Raw genomic sequence first — 15,832 nt, forward strand, 5'->3', positions numbered from 1 at the left:
TGGCCCAGGAAGAAGAAATGTTTTATGAGATCTAGCAATTATGACATTTTGGGAGGTATTTTTCCCTTTATGAAATAACACTGAACATCATCCTTAGCTTAATTATACTTAAGAAAAAATTTACTTATGACATCTATAGATTCATCCTAACAAGAAGACTATGAACACTGATACTTGGGGATGTAAGCTCAGCAACTCTGATAAAGACGTTTAAGGCCCTTAGTCAGAGCCCAGCATACTTCTCCCATCCACTTGCATTATGTGCTCTAAAAGTTTACTTCTTGAGTGTTCCACTTCTCTCTTCAAGCCTTTGTGTACCATTCATCTACTAGATCACTCTTGTTTACCCCCACCTCCTACATTTAATTAGCTACCTCCTGTATGATCCCATATATATCACTCTGTACTTCCCCTGTCATGACACTTATCACTCTGTATTTTTATTCTTTTCGTGTTTATCTCCTTCACTAGACTATAAACAACTTGAGGCCAGGAATTCATTCTTTCTTTCTTTTTTAATCCAGTGCCTTTCACAGAAAGGCACTAAAATATTTATTGATTGGATTAAGGGCTAATTATATTCAGTGAGAAAAATTTCACTGAGGTTAATTTGATTCTCAGACAAGTTGTTTTCAGTTAAGGCCAAGATTAACTTCTTCTCTTTTTCTTCCTCGATGTTGGTTAGCCTCTTGGCATCACTGACTAGTTCTTTGTCATTAGTGTTCTCTTTAAAATATATATAAAGCATTCTTTATGCTTGCTAGATTTGAACCTTTTTCCACCTAGTATTTCCAAGCTTTTGTTTGTTTTAACCAGTCTGGCTGAATATAAGTTTTGTTTAGGACTTCTTGTAGTAATTTGAAGTCGTTTAAAGTCCTCAGTCAAGCCAACAAAACCAGCTGTGCTAATCGGTCAACATAATCTTGCAAGAAATTTCAAAAGATATCTTAGATATAATAAAGAGGTCACTTTCTAAGAAGCTGACCTTGGACCAGAGGAGGGCACATTTACCTTCCTCTAAATTCCAAACTGAATTGGCTCCTGTCTCAGGTTATAGACTCGTTGAGAGCTTGAAGAGCTGACCAGGTTGACCCGTTCGCCAGTTAATCCTTGTTGGAATTGTCACGTTTAATGCTTTTAGAGTTATGTGGTTTGAAGTTATTTATTAGTTGCAGTGAAGAACTAATATGGCTGGAGTGTTTTGTTTTTGGTGCTGAGATTTGAATTCTTTAACTGTATGAAATTTTGCTGTGGTTTGATGGTGATGTGTGTCTTATTTGATACCCTATATATCCAGGACTATGCATACTATTTTAAAATATTAAAAATTATTTTTAGCTTCCTACATGCCAGGCATGCCAAGTGGAATTTCTGCATACCCATCCGGATACCCTCCCAATCCCAGGTAATGAAAAATTATCTTTTGAATAATTGTATTAGAAATTCTGTTAGATCTAGAATAAAAATAATGGGTGCTAACTAGGGCATTAAAATGAAAATGGTTGCAATTTAATGGAAGGTAAAACTCAGTTTATTGCTGAAATTTTATGGTATATACATAGTTCAAGAGGAGTTTTTTCCATTTAGAGAAATGCAGCTCCATTCTATTCAGAGAGAGGAAAGGGGTGGGGAAATGACAATAATCTTGATTAGTTTTGTACCTTGAAATCCTTGTTTCTTTCCTTTTAAGAACGCTGTATATCCAGTGTAAATGGCTGAAAAATTAATGGAATACTAATTATGATGACCTCAGCCACTGAGAAAAATATTTTAATATCCTTTTTAAAAAACTGACCTTTTCTGTAAACTACAGGGAATGAATTAATGGTGCATATGATGGGGTCAGTCTCATCCCCATATTTATTCAGTTCATAGACTACACGTACTACCAACCTTTAGTATCCATATGTTAATAACATAACAGGTAAATGAAATTAATAGTGAAATCAGTCTATGAATAATACATACTAGAAAAATCGATAAGAAATAATTATTAATCCATGTTTTAAATGTGTACCTGTTCCAGGGGTAATCTAGGAGTACTTTCCAAAGGTGGTCTTGGGGCTAACTTAGAATGCAAGACTGGCATATACTTGGTGCCTAGATGAAATTTTCCAGCTACTCGAAATTAACAAAAAAATTTTAACCCTGCTAATAACTCTTCTTAGCTCCATAGAACCTCACAGATAAATGCAGCTAGAATTCCGGAACACCTGCCATAAATAAATATATGTATATACATATATAATATGCAGGATCTTATAAGTTAAATTTAGCAAACATTTATTTGGGGGCCTTTCTTAATTTCAAGAACTAGCTTTATAAGGTAGTAAGTATTCTGTCACATTTATCTGGGTAAGCAGACTAGATGAACATCTGTCAGAGACAAGAAAGAAAGATTCCTATGATTGTTATATATAAACAAGTTGTAAGTTTTAGATTTCTTGAGACCTTTAATTTTCTGATTAAGTTCTAGAAATGGAATTCTATCTGAAGCCTTGAAATTACAAGCCGTTATAATGAACAGTTGCTAGTAAGAAGGAACTTTGGGCATATAGGGAATGGTTATTAGAAGCACAATAAGGAAATGGACTTCTGAACAATGAAGCCACTTCAGAGAAACTTGTAGATAAAAATGAAGGCTGAAAATATTGACAGAAATGTAAATCTTACTCATCTTACATAACCTTAAAAGTGTCTTTTGTGGGCTTCCCTGGTGGTGCAGTGGTTGAGAGTCCGCCTGCTGATGCAGGGGACACGGGTTCGTGCCCCGGTCGGGGAAGATCCCACATGCTGCCAAGCGGCTAGGCCCGTGAGCCATGGCCGCTGAGCCAGCGCGTCCAGAACCTGTGCTCCGCAACGGGAGAGGCCACAACAGAGAGAGGCCTGTGTACCGCAAAAAAAAAAAAAAGTGTCTTTTGTGAGGTTATTTGTAAGAAGTTTCTTTTTTAAAAAAATTTATTTTATTCTTTTTTTTTTTTTTTTTTTTTGCTGCGTTGGGTCTTTGTTGCTGCGTGCGGGCTTTCTCCAGTTGAGGCGAGCAGGGGCTACTACTCTTCATTTTGGTGCACGGGCTTCTCACTGCGGTGGCCTCTCTTGTTGCGGAGCTCAGGCTCTAGGCGCGTGGGCTTCAGTAGTTGTGGCACGCGGGCTCAGTAGTTGTGGCACGCAGGCTGTAGAGCGCAGGCTCAGTAGTTGTGGCGCACAGGCTTAGTTGCTCCGCGGCATGTGGGATCTTCCCGGACCAGGGCTCGAACCCATGTCCCCTGCATTGGCAGGCGGATTCTCAACCACTGTGCCACCAGGGAAGCCTAGAAGTTCCTTTTTGAGGTAGCTATTTTTCAAGATTTGATGCGTTTTGTTTTTTGGGTTTTTTTTGAAATGTAACTTTTAATCTCATGACAGGCTAATGAGTTGTTAAGGGTAACTGTACTCACATTACTGTCTGTATCCTTCTGCATATGCAAGGTCTTGGCAGAAGAGCCTCAGGACCTCTTTGTCTTCTCGCTTTATCCTAAAGGAGAATTAGTAAATCAGTGATTCAAGAATCTTTATTTTACAACAGTGAATATGAGAATATTTATTCTTGCTGTGGAAAGTTGGACTAGATGATCTCTAAGGTCTCTTTAAAATTTTAAGATCTTTTGAAAGTTTTATTTAGCACCTTGCAGCATGTATGCAAGGAAACTAAAAAGTATGTCAAGGATAGTTGTTCCAGTTTTGGTATATGTACTAGCAAGCATGTATTATTAGAAAACAGTTTCTGATATCAGAAAAGACAGAAAGTGTTAAGTGCTGTGATAAACAGCTTTAAAGGAGAGGTCACATCTGTTTGGAGGTGGGAGCTTAGAGATAGCTTCATAAATGAAGGAACTGGTTTAAAAGAAAAGTAAGTATTTAGAGGTGGAGGGAGCAGCAAACAGCAATAACATTTTATATCAGAGGAAACTTAACGGTTATTAAGTTCAGCCCACTCAATTTTATGTAATCATAGGTGTGAAAGCCAAAAAAAATCCCAGGAAAGAATAAGGAAGCACTCTAATATGGCTGGAGAATATAGAGTTTGAGTAGGAGGACTGAAGAGGTTTTTTTTTTATTTTTTAAATTCATTATTTTTGGCTGTGTTGGGTCTTCATTTCTGTGCGTGGGCTTTCTCTAGTTGCAGAGAGCAGGGTCTCCTCTTCTTTGTGGTGCGCAGGCTTCTCATTGTGGCGGCCTCTCTTGTTGCGGAGCACGGGCTCTAGGTGCGCGGGCTTCAGTGATGTGGCTCACGGGCTCCAGAGCGCAGGCCCAGCAGCTGTGGCACAAGGGCTTAGCTGCTCCGCGGCATGTGGGATCCTCCCGGAGCAGGGCTTGAACCCGTGTCCCTTGCATTGGCAGGTGGATTCCTAACCACTGCACCACCAGGGAAGCCCCTGAAGAGTTTTAATAAAGGTGCAACTTTCATAGGTATTACAGATCTCCCCAAACCTTCTCTGATCTCCTCTAGCTGGTATTGATTTTCCACTACAGTTGACTCTTGAACATCAGGGGGAGGTTGGGGGGCTAGGGGTGTCGACCCTCCTTGCAATTGAAAATCCAAGTATAACTTTATAGTCGGGCCTCTCTGTCATATCTGAGGTTTCGCATCCTCAGATTCAACCCACTGTGGCTTGTATAGTAGTCTAATATGTATTTAGTGAAAAAAATCTGCATATAAGTGAACCAGCACAGTTCAAAACCATATTGTTCAAGGATCAACTGTATACATTTCCTGAACTTTTATTTAGCATTTATTGTTTTCTTTATCCTATCAGGATTGTTTACAGGGATCTTGCCCTATTTTGATTATTAGTATCTTGAGGAAGAGATGGATTCATACTTTAGCTCCTGCCTCAAGCACTTGAAAACAGTGCTTTAAATAGAATAAACAGTAAATTTTGAAGGGGCACATAAAGAAAAAGGAATATAAGAGTGTTGGAAAATTCTTTTTAAATACACTTAGTCCAAAAGGGCTCTTAAAAATCTGAAAAAGATTTCCTACATAGGGCAAATTGTTTAATAATGTACAAAGACAGAAAATAGTACTACTAAATTATTATAGTAACTAATATAACTAATATAGTAACTAATATAACTAATATAACTAAATTATTATAGTAGTACTAAATAGTACTACTAAATTAACAAGAAAAGTTGTTAACCCTGAACATAGAGAATAACTACGAAGGAGAAATTAAGCAAACTAAATAAAGAGACAGGGAGTTCTCTGAATTTAATATCTGTAGGCCTAGAAGAGTTTTATACCACTTACTGAAAAATTCAGCAATAAAATCACAGATTGTCCTTGAAAAAGTATGCAAAATGGGAGGAACTCCAGAAAAAGCAAATTTATTCCAGTGTTCAAAAAGGTAGATTCAGAAATTTGAATAAGATTGACATTGTTTCCTTGCAGCATGGATTACTAGAGAGACTAGAACAAAAGTACTGTGCAATAGCATTCAGCATGTGTCCACTGGGAACAGAAATGCTTAACCTTTTTCTTTTTTCATTTTACTTTTATACTAATCGATAAGAGTATCATGATTACATTGAATCCTCAACAAGTTACACACAAAACTTTTTTGTTGGTGACAGGTTATGAAGTGTGAACTAGTAGTACACATAGGAGAGAATCTTTGAGCCACTGCCCTATAAAAGGATTACTGACTATGAACTTAGAGCTCTTGCTCCGGGACTCTGGGCTGGGTCTTTTTAGTCAGTAATTTTAATGGACTCATAGAAGGCATGTTAATCAGAATTGCAAATGCCATAGATCTGACAATTGTAGATAAAATAGGATTCATCAAAATTGATTGTTCAACTAACAGGTAGCTATAGTAATCATCCTGTTCCTTTTCTTCTCCATTATAAGGGAAACACTGCCAAATTAGTGATCATTCAGAGGAAAGTGATTAGATCTGAAAATCAGAGCTGTGAAGAATGGTTGAAGGAATTAAAAATATTTCACCTGAAAAAGAGAGGACTGAGGGGAAAATGTTAGAAGTTTTCTAATATGCAAGTGATCTTACAGAGTGCAAATTTAGGACCATTAATTAGAGGTTACTGTGTCAAAATGCAGTTAGTGTTCAGTAGAGAAAGATGACCATTTGTCAGGGATATTGTAAATGATATTTATGAAACAATGTTGGATAGGAGATTGGAGGACAATACTTCTAAGGAAAGTTTCTTCCAACTCTGATGTGAATACAGGAATGACACAAACCTTCCTTAGAGTGAAGAGGAAGCTTTTAAAACTTTATCTCAAGAGGAGTATTTTCAGATCAGACATTCAAAAAGGTTATCAATGAACCACAGGTAAAAATTAAATAATATTATTTACCTGTATGCTAGGAAATCAGAATGGAAAAGTTCTCACAAAATATTTGTTGCTCTCAGTTCTGATACTGTTGGACTGCCCTTAGAAAAACTCGAGTTGCTTTCTGCTACTGTGAAGGTGACCCTCGAATAACCAGGGCCAAGGGACTTCCCTGGTGGTCCAGTGTTTAAGACTCTGTGCTTCCACTGTAGAGGGCACGGGTTCGATCCCTGGTCAGGGAACTAAGATCCCGCAATGCCGCAGCCAAAAAAAAAAAAAAAAACACCAGGGTCAAGCAAGAGTATTTTAATCATTTACTTTAAGAGTAAATCCAGTGTCATTAATGGAATTTTTGTGGAGCTTTGCTTGAATAGACACCTGTAGCTCTAAAACTGTAAAGTCATTAACTGGTAAGACAATGAAATATCAAGCTTAGCCTCCTGAATGGGGTGGATTTGTTTGTTTGTTTGTTTTAAGTCTTTATTGAATTTGTTACATTATTGCTTCTGGATTATTTAAAATGTTTTTTGGTTTTTTGGCCACGAGGCATGTGGAATCTTAGCTCTCCGACCAGGGATTGAACCCACACCCCCTGCATTGGAAGGTGAAGTCTTAACCACTGGACTGCCAGGGATGTCCCCTGAATGGGGTTCTTAAAGATACTGTAGAGTTGGGTCATCTTAACATTTAATATTTTATGTTCTTTTCTTTAGTGGTTACCCAGGCTGTCCTTACCCACCTGGCAGTCAGTATCCTGCCACCACAAGTTCCCAGTACCCTTCCCAGCCTCCTGTGACCACTGTTGGTAAGTACCGTTCAAAACTGTATTTCTCCACATAAGGAAAGTCAGAGTCTCCTGTTGTGAAAAGTGCATTTCACTTTTGTTTTTTATTGAATGTTTGATATGTAACATTGTGTAAGTTTAAGGAGTACAGTCTGTTACTTTGATAGATTTATATATTGTAATATGATTGCATTATAGCGGTATTTATTACATTACATAATTATCATACAGTATTATTGTCTATATCCATCACACTGCGCATTAGATCTCTATGGCTTGCTTACTACTCGTTATAAATTTGTACCCTTAAATATCATCAATTCTATCACACCTCCCCCCATTTCACTTTTACATGTGAAATGTTAGAATACTCTTTCTTTTTAGAGCAAAAACTCTTAATGATCAGTGTCCTGTACTCTAAAACTTGAAATGATTTATCATCATATAAATGAGCCTTCTACCAGGGCATAAAAGTAAATTTGATTGACTCTTATCACTCTTTCCTGTGTTTCACATATTTATTGGTGAACGTTAATGTGTGTTGAACTATTAACAGATACTTAGGTTTTCCTAGCCTTGTTATATGTAAAAACAGATGAGCATCTTTAGAAGAAAGCACCATTGGGAAATATGGGTGGATCAAGTAAGACAAATTATTGCAGACCAATAGTTCTTGGTTTTTTATGTTGCTTATTAGTAGAGTTACCTGAAATATAATTTTCTTCAGTTGAGAAAATGAAAGCAATACAAGAACTTCTACAGACCCCCACCCCTCTACATGACTATTTGCCCCTACCATATCTGCCTTCTCCCTGTTACCACAGATCATTATTTCTACCCACTAGGTTTTATCCTCTGTAATTTACTCAGGGACATCATTTCAGCAGTTTCCCCTCTCATCATCAGCTTTTGTTCTCTACTGGGTTGCTCTCATCAGCACCCAAAAATATACCCTAAAAACCTTTAAAAATCCTCCTCTTAATTTCCCTTTCCCTGCCACCAGTATTCCATTTCTTCATTCCCCTTTACAGCAAAACTCCTTGAAACAATTACCCGTACTCATTAGCTTCAATTCCTCTTCTTCCTTTCACTCTTGAACCACTCCATGTGGGATTTCCCTCATGTCCTTCCACTAAGCTGCTTCTCTCAAGGTCACCATTGACCTTTATGATGTTAAATCCAATGGCCAATTAAATAGTCTCCACTTACTTGGCTTGTCAGCAGTATTTGACAGTTGTATCTCCTTGATACACTTTCCTCTCTTGCTTTCCAAGACCCCAGACTCACTTGTTTTTCCTCCCATCTCACTGGTACTCATGCTCAGTCTCCTTTATAAGTCCCTCCTTTTCTTAATATTGGAATGCCCCCTGGCTCAGTCCTTGGCATTCTCTATACTCACTCTCCTGGTGATCTCTACCAATCTCATAGCTTTAAATACCATTTCTGTGTCCACACTTCCCAAATTTCTTTCCAACTTACACCACTCTCCAGAATTCCAGATTCTTATATCCAGCTCCCTTCTCAATATCTCCATTTCGATATTTAATAGACATTTCAAACTCAATGTGACCAAAATTAAACTCTCAATCTTTCTATGATGCTTTCCCACCTCCAGTGATACCTACTCAATACTCTAACTTTGGTGTCATCCTTGATTCTTCATCAAGAACCAATTATCTTCAAAATACATATAGAATCTGATCACATCCAGTGCTGATGCAAGTCACCGTTATCTTTCATCTAATTTACTTCAAAAGCCTCCTAAAAAGCCTTCTTCTTTCCTTAATCCCTACATCTGTTTTTAACACAACAGCCAGAATGATCCTATTAAAAGATAAATAAATTATATCACTCCTCTACTCAGAACCTTCCAATGTCTTCCCATTTCACACAGCGTTCAATCCAAATTTCTGAAGCTTATAATGCCCTTTGTGATCCTGCTTTCCTCCCCCTGTTACCTCTCTGAACTCATCTCCTACTACTCTTCTGTTTTAGGATTCGTCCACTACCTGTTTCCTTTGTGTGGAGCAGTCAGGCCTACCCTGACCAATCTACTCCCATCACCAACCCCGCACACATATACACACATGCCCAACATCTAGAACAGTGCTTGATATATAGAAGTTCACCTAAATATTTTACTGAGTGTCTGCATGTAGAATCTTGTGAAGTTTACTGTTTTGTTACATTTTCTGATCAATTGTAAGCATCCTGAGATCTGCTGTAAATATCTCCCCTTCCCCCAAAAAGAGCATTTTCTTCAGCTGTTTTTGTCATTGATACGTTCTATTTATTGAGATTCTAGTGGCAATGGTTTTGTTTTTAAAAAAATGTTCTCATCCTTCTGTAATATAGCTCTTTTTTTAACAATGTAATTTAAGTGCTTGAGTTAGAAACCTGATGATGGGAGATCATTAATCCACAAGCAAAACACACTAAATGTTGTTAATCTCTCCATTATGGCTCAGGCATCATCAGTAAAATAGGAATAGTGCTATTTGTTACCCTGTTTCTCACTGAGACGATAGTATTTGATTTGTAGAGAACCTCAGTTCCTAAAGATCTTTTTTATGTTAACTCATTTCACTACAATAGATAGGAAGCATTTTATAACTTAGAATAGATGATATCCATACATAAAAACATAGGAATATGGGGGAAATGGTACATTTTATTTTATTTTTATTTATTTATTTTTTTAACATCTTTATTGGAATATAATTGCTTTACAACGGCGTGTTAGTTTCTGCTTTACAAGAAAATGAATCCGTTATATATATACATATGTTCCCATATCTCTTCCCTCTTGCGTCTCCCTCTCTCCCACCCTCCCTATCCCACCCCTCCAGGCAATCACAAAGCACCGAGCTGATCTCCCTGTGCAATACGGCTGCTTCGCACTAGCTATCTACCTTACGTTTGGTAGTGAATATATGTCCATGCCTCTCTCTCGCTTTGTCACAGCTTACCCTTCCCCCTCCCCATATCCTCAAGCCCATTCTCTAGTAGGTCTGTGTCTTTATTCCTGTCTTACCCCTAGGTTCTTCATGACATTTTTTTTCCTTAAATTCCATATATTTGTGTTAGCATTCGGTATTTGTCTCTCTCTGACTTACTTCACTCTCTATGACAGACTTTAGGTCTATCCACCTCATTACAAACAGCTCAATTTCATTTCTTTTTATGGCTGAGTAATATTCCATTGTATATATGTGCCACATCTTCTTTATCCATTCACCGATGATGGACACTTAGGTTGTTTCCATCTCCAGGCTATTATAAATAGAGCTGCAGTGAACATTTTGGTACATGGCTCTTTTTGAATTATGGTTTTCTCAGGGTATATGCCCAGTAGTGGGATTGCTGGGTCATAGGGTAGTTCTATTTGTACTTTTTTAAGGAAGCTCCATACTGTTCTCCACAGTGGCTGTATCAATTTACATTCCCACCAACAGTGCAAGAGGGTTCCCTTTTCTCCACACCCTCTCCAGCATTTATTGTTTCTAGAGTTTTTGATGATGGCCATTCTGACCAGTGTGAGATGATATCTCATTGTAGTTTTGATTTGCATTTCTCTAATGATTAATGATGTTGAGCATTCTTTCATGTGTTTGTTGGCAGTCTGTATATCTTGTTTGGAGAAATGTCTATTTAGGTCTTCTGCCCATTTTTGGATTGGGTTGTTTGGTTTTTTGTTATTGAGCTACATGAGCTGCTTATAAATTTTGGAGATTAATCCTTTGTCAGTTGCTTCATTTGCAGATATTTTCTCCGATTCTGAGGGTTGTCTTTTGGTCTTGTTTATGGTTTCCTTTGCTGTGCAAAAGCTTTGAAGTTTCATTAGGTCCCATTTGTTTATTTTTGTTTTTATTTCCATTTCTCTAGGAGGTGGGTCAAAAAGGATCTTGCTGCGATTTATGTCATAGTGTCCTGCCTATGTTTTCCTCTAAGAGTTTGATAGTTTCTGGCCTTACATTTAGGTCTTTAATCCATTTTGAGCTTATTTCTGTGTATGGTGTTAGGGAGTGATCTAATCTCATACTTTTACATGTAGCTGTCCAGTTTTCCCAGCACCACTTATTGAAGAGGCTGTCCTTTCTCCACTGTACATTCCTGCCTCCTTTATCAAAGATAAGGTGACCATATGTGCATGGGTTTATCTCTGGGCTTTCTGTCCTGTTCCACTGATCTATCTGTTTTTGTGCCAGTACCATACTGTCTTGATGACTGTAGCTTTGTAGTATAGTCTGAAGTCAGGGAGCCTGATTCCTCCAGCTCCGTTTTTCGTTCTCAAGATTGCTTTGGCTGTTCGGGGTCTTTTGTGTTTCCATACAAACTGTGAAAGTTTTTGTTCTAGTTCTGTGAAAAATGCCAGTGGTAGTTTGATACGGATTGCACTGAATCTGTAGATTGCTTTGGGTAGTAGAGTCATTTTCACAATGTTGATTCTTCCAATCCAAGAACATGGTATATCTCTCCATCTATTTGTATCATCTTTAATTTCTTTCATTAGTGTCTTATAATTTTCTGCATACAGGTCTTTTGTCTCCTTAGGTAGGTTTATTCCTAGATATTTTATTCTTTTTGTTGCAGTGGTAAATGGGAGTGTTTTCTTGATTTCACTTTCAGATTTTTCATCATCAGTGTGTAGGAATGCCAGAGATTTCTGTGCATTAATTTTGTATCCTGCTACTTTACCAAATTCATTGATTAGCACTAGTAGTTTTCTGGTAGCATCTTTAGGATTCTCTATGTATAGTATCATGTCATCTGCAAACAGTGACAGCTTTACTTCTTCTCTTCTGATTTGGATTCCTTTTATTTCCTTTTCTTCTCTGATTGCTGTGGCTAAAACTTCCAAAACTATGTTGAATAAGAGTGGTGAGAGTGGGCAACCTTGTCTTGTTCCTGATCTTAGTGGAAATGCTTTCAGTTTTTCACCATTGAGGACGATGTTGGCTGTGGGTTTGTCATATATGGCCTTTGTTATGTTGAGGAAAGTTCCCTCCATGCCTACTTTATGCAGGGTTTTTATCATAAATGGGTGTTGAATTTTGTCGAAAGCTTTCTCTGTATCTATTGAGATGATCGTATGGTTTTTCTCCTTCAATTTGTTAATATGGTGTATCACGTTGATTGATTTGCGTATATTGAAGAATCCTTGCATTCCTGGAATAAACCCCACTTGATCATGGTGTATGATCCTGCTACTATTTTGCTGAGGATTTTTGCATCTATGTTCATCAGTGATATTGGCCTGTAGTTTCCTTTCTTTGTGACATCCTTGTCTGGTTTTGGTATCAGGGTGATGGTGGCCTCGTAGAATGAGTTTGGGAGTGTTCCTCCCTCTGCTATATTTTGGAAGAGTTTCAGAAGGATATGTGTTAGCTCTTCTCTAAATGTTTGATAGATTTGCCTGTGAAGCCATCTGGTCCTGGGCTTTTGTTTTTTGGAAGATTTTTAATCACAGTTTCAATTTCAGTGCTTGTGATTGGTCTGTTCATATTTTCTGTTTCTTCCTGATTCAGTCTTGGCAGGTTGTGCATTTCTACGAATTTGTCCATTTCTTCCAGGTTGTCCATTTTATTGGCATAGAGTTGCTTGTAGTGGTCTCTTATGGTCTTTTGTATTTCTGCAGTGTCAGTTGTTACTTCTTTTTCATTTCTAATTCTATTGATTTGAGTCTTCTCCCTTTTTTTCTTGATGAGTCTGGCTAATGGTTTATCAATTTTGTTTATCTTCTCAAAGAACCAGCTTTTAGTTTTATTGATCTTAGCTATCGTTTCCTTCATTTCTTTTTCATTTATTTCTGATCTGATTTTTATGATTTCTTTCCTGCTAACTTTGGGGGTTTTTTGTTCTTCTTCCTCTAATTGCTTTAGGTGCAAGGTTATGTTGTTTATTTGAGATGTTTCCTGTTTCTTAAGGTAGGATTGTATTGCTATAAACTTCCCTCTTAGAACTGATTTTGCTGCATCCCATAGATTTTGGGTCATCGTGTCTCCATTGTCATTTGTTTCTAGGTATTTTTTGATTTCCTCTTTGATTTCTTCAGTGATCACTTCGTTATTAAGTAGTGTATTGTTTAGCCTCCACGTGTTTGTATTTTTTATAGATCTTTTCCTGTAATTTATCTCTAGTCTCATAGCGTTGTGGTCAGAAAAGATACTTGATACAATTTCAGTTTTCTTAAATTTACCAAGGCTTGATTTGTGACCCAAGATATGATCTATCCTGGAGAATGTTCCATGAGCACTAGAGAAAAATGTGTATTCTTGTATTCTGTTGTTTTTGGATGGAATGTCCTATAAATATCAATTAAGTCCATCTTGTTTAATGTATCATTTAAAGCTTGTGTTTCCTTATTTATTTTCATTTTGGATGATCTGTCCATTGGTGAAAGTGGGGTGTTAAAGTCCCCTACTATGAATGTGTTACTGTCGATTTCCCCTTTTATGGCTGTTAGTATTTGCCTTATGTATTGAGGTGCTCCTATATTGGGTGCATAAATATTTACAATTTGTTATATCTTCTTCTTGGATCGATCCCTTGATCATTATGTAGTGTCCTTCTTTATCACTTGTAATAGTCTTTATTTTAAAGTCTGTTTTGTCTGATATGAGAATTGCTACTCCAGCTTTCTTTTGGTTTCCATTTGCATGAAATATCTTTTTCCATGCCCTCACTTTCAGTCTGTATGTGTCTCTAGGTCTGAAGTGGGTCTCTTGTAGACAGCATATATATGGGTCTTGTTTTTGTATCCATTCAGCCAGTGTGTGTCTTTTGGTGGGAGCATTTAATCCATTTACCTTTAAGGTAATTATTGATATGTATGTTCCTATTCCCATTTTCTTAATTGTTTTGGGATTGTTATTGTCGGTCTTTTCCTTCTCTTGTGTTTCTTCCTAGAGAAGATCCTTTAGCATTTGTTGTAAAGCTGGTTTGGTGGCGCTGAACTCTCTCAGCTTTTGCTTGCCTGTAAAGGTTTTAATTTCTCTGTCAAATCTGAATGAGATCCTTGCTGGGTAGACTAATCTTGGTTGTAGGTTTTTCTCCTCCATCACTTTAAATATGTCCTGCCAGTCCCTTCTGGCTTGCAGAGTTTCTGCTGAGAGATCAGCTGTTAACCTTATGGGGATTCCCTTGTGTGTTATTTGTTGTTTTTCCCTTGCTGCTTTTAATATGTTTTCTTTGTATTTAATTTTTGACAGTTTGATTAATATGTGTCTTGGCGTGTTTCTCCTTGGATTTATCCTGTATGGGACTCTCTGTGCTTCCTGGACTTGATTAACTATTTCCTTTCCCATATTAGGGAAGTTTTCAACTATAATCTCTTCAAATATTTTCTCAGTCCCTTTCTTTTTCTCTTCTTCTTCTGGAACCCCTATAATTCGAATGTTGGTGTGTTTAATGTTGTCCCAGAGGTCTCTGAGACTGTCCTCAGTTCTTTTCATTCTTTTTTCTTTATTCTGCTCTGCAGTAGTTATTTCCACTATTTTATCTTCCAGGTCACTTATCCGTTCTTCTGCCTCAGTTATTCTGCTATTGATTCCTTCTAGAGTATTTTTAATTTCATTTATTGTGCTTTTCATCGTTGCTTGTTTCATCTTTAGTTCTTCTAGGTCCTTGTTAAATGTTTCTTGCATTTTGTCTATTCTATTTCCAAGATTTTGGATCATCTTTACTATCATTATTCTGAATTCTTTTTCAGGTAGACTGCCTATTTCCTCTTCATTTGTTAGGTCTGGTGGGTTTTTATCTTGCTCCTTCATCTGCAGTGTGTTTTTCTGTCTTCTCATTTTGCTTATCTTACTGTGTTTGGGGTCTCCTTTTTGCAGGCTGCAGGTTTGTAGTTCCCATTGTTTTTGGTGTCTGTCCCCAGTGGCTAAAGTTGTTTCAGTGGGTTGTGTACGCTTCCTATTGGAGGGGACTAGTGCCTGTGTTCTGGTGGATGAGGCTGGATCTTGTCTTTCTGATGGGCCGGTCCACGTCTGGTGGTGTATTTTGGGGTGTCTGTGGACTTATTATGATTTTAGGCAGCCTCTCTGCTAATGGGTGGGGTTGTGTTCCTGTCTTGCTAGTTGTTTGGCATAGGGTGTCCAGCACTGTAGTTTGCTAGCTGTTGAGTGAGGCTGGGTGTTGGTGTTGAGATGGAGATCTCTGGGAGATTTTCGCCATTTGATATTACGTGGAGCTGGGAGGTCTCTTGTGGACCAGTGTCCTGAAGTTGGCTCTCCCACCTCAGAGGCACAGCACTGACTCCTGGCTGCAGCACCAAGAGACCTTCATCCACATGGCTCAGAATAAAAGGGAAACAACGTAGAAAGAAAGAATTAGTAGAAGTAGAAAGAAAGAAAGAAAACAAGAAAGAAAGAAAGAAAGGAGGGAGGAAAAAAAGAAAGAAGATAAAGTAAAATAAAATAAAGTAAGATAAAATATAATAAAGTTATTAAAATAAAAAATTATTAAGAGAAAAAATAAAAAGGGACGGATAGAGCCCTAGGACAAATGGTGGAAGCAAAGGTATACAGACAAAATCTCACACAGAAGCATACACATACACAGTCACAAAAAGAGGAAAAGGGGGAAAAATCATAAATCTTGCACTCAAAGTCCATCTCTTCAATTTGTGATGACTCGTCTAAAGGTGGGAAGGAAGGGAAAAACGATGATAAAGTAAAATAAAATAAAGTTATTAAAATAAAAAGTAA

The 15,832-nt window shown here is 37.5% G+C and overlaps 1 protein-coding gene across 2 annotated transcripts in view; it reads left to right on the top strand.

The window, feature by feature from the left end:
* The window catches only part of TSG101 (tumor susceptibility 101), a 57,463-nt gene that overhangs the window by 25,080 nt on the left and 16,551 nt on the right, over window positions 1-15,832 (top strand). For both annotated transcript variants that reach the window (XM_060159546.1, XM_060159547.1), the window contains 2 exons: window positions 1,339-1,405; window positions 7,051-7,142. In XM_060159546.1, coding sequence (XP_060015529.1) covers window positions 1,339-1,405; window positions 7,051-7,142 — 159 coding nt within the window. The remainder of the gene's footprint in view (window positions 1-1,338; window positions 1,406-7,050; window positions 7,143-15,832) is intronic.

Source organism: Lagenorhynchus albirostris, chromosome 9 (assembly GCF_949774975.1).
Source record: "Lagenorhynchus albirostris chromosome 9, mLagAlb1.1, whole genome shotgun sequence".
NCBI lineage: Eukaryota > Metazoa > Chordata > Mammalia > Artiodactyla > Delphinidae > Lagenorhynchus > Lagenorhynchus albirostris.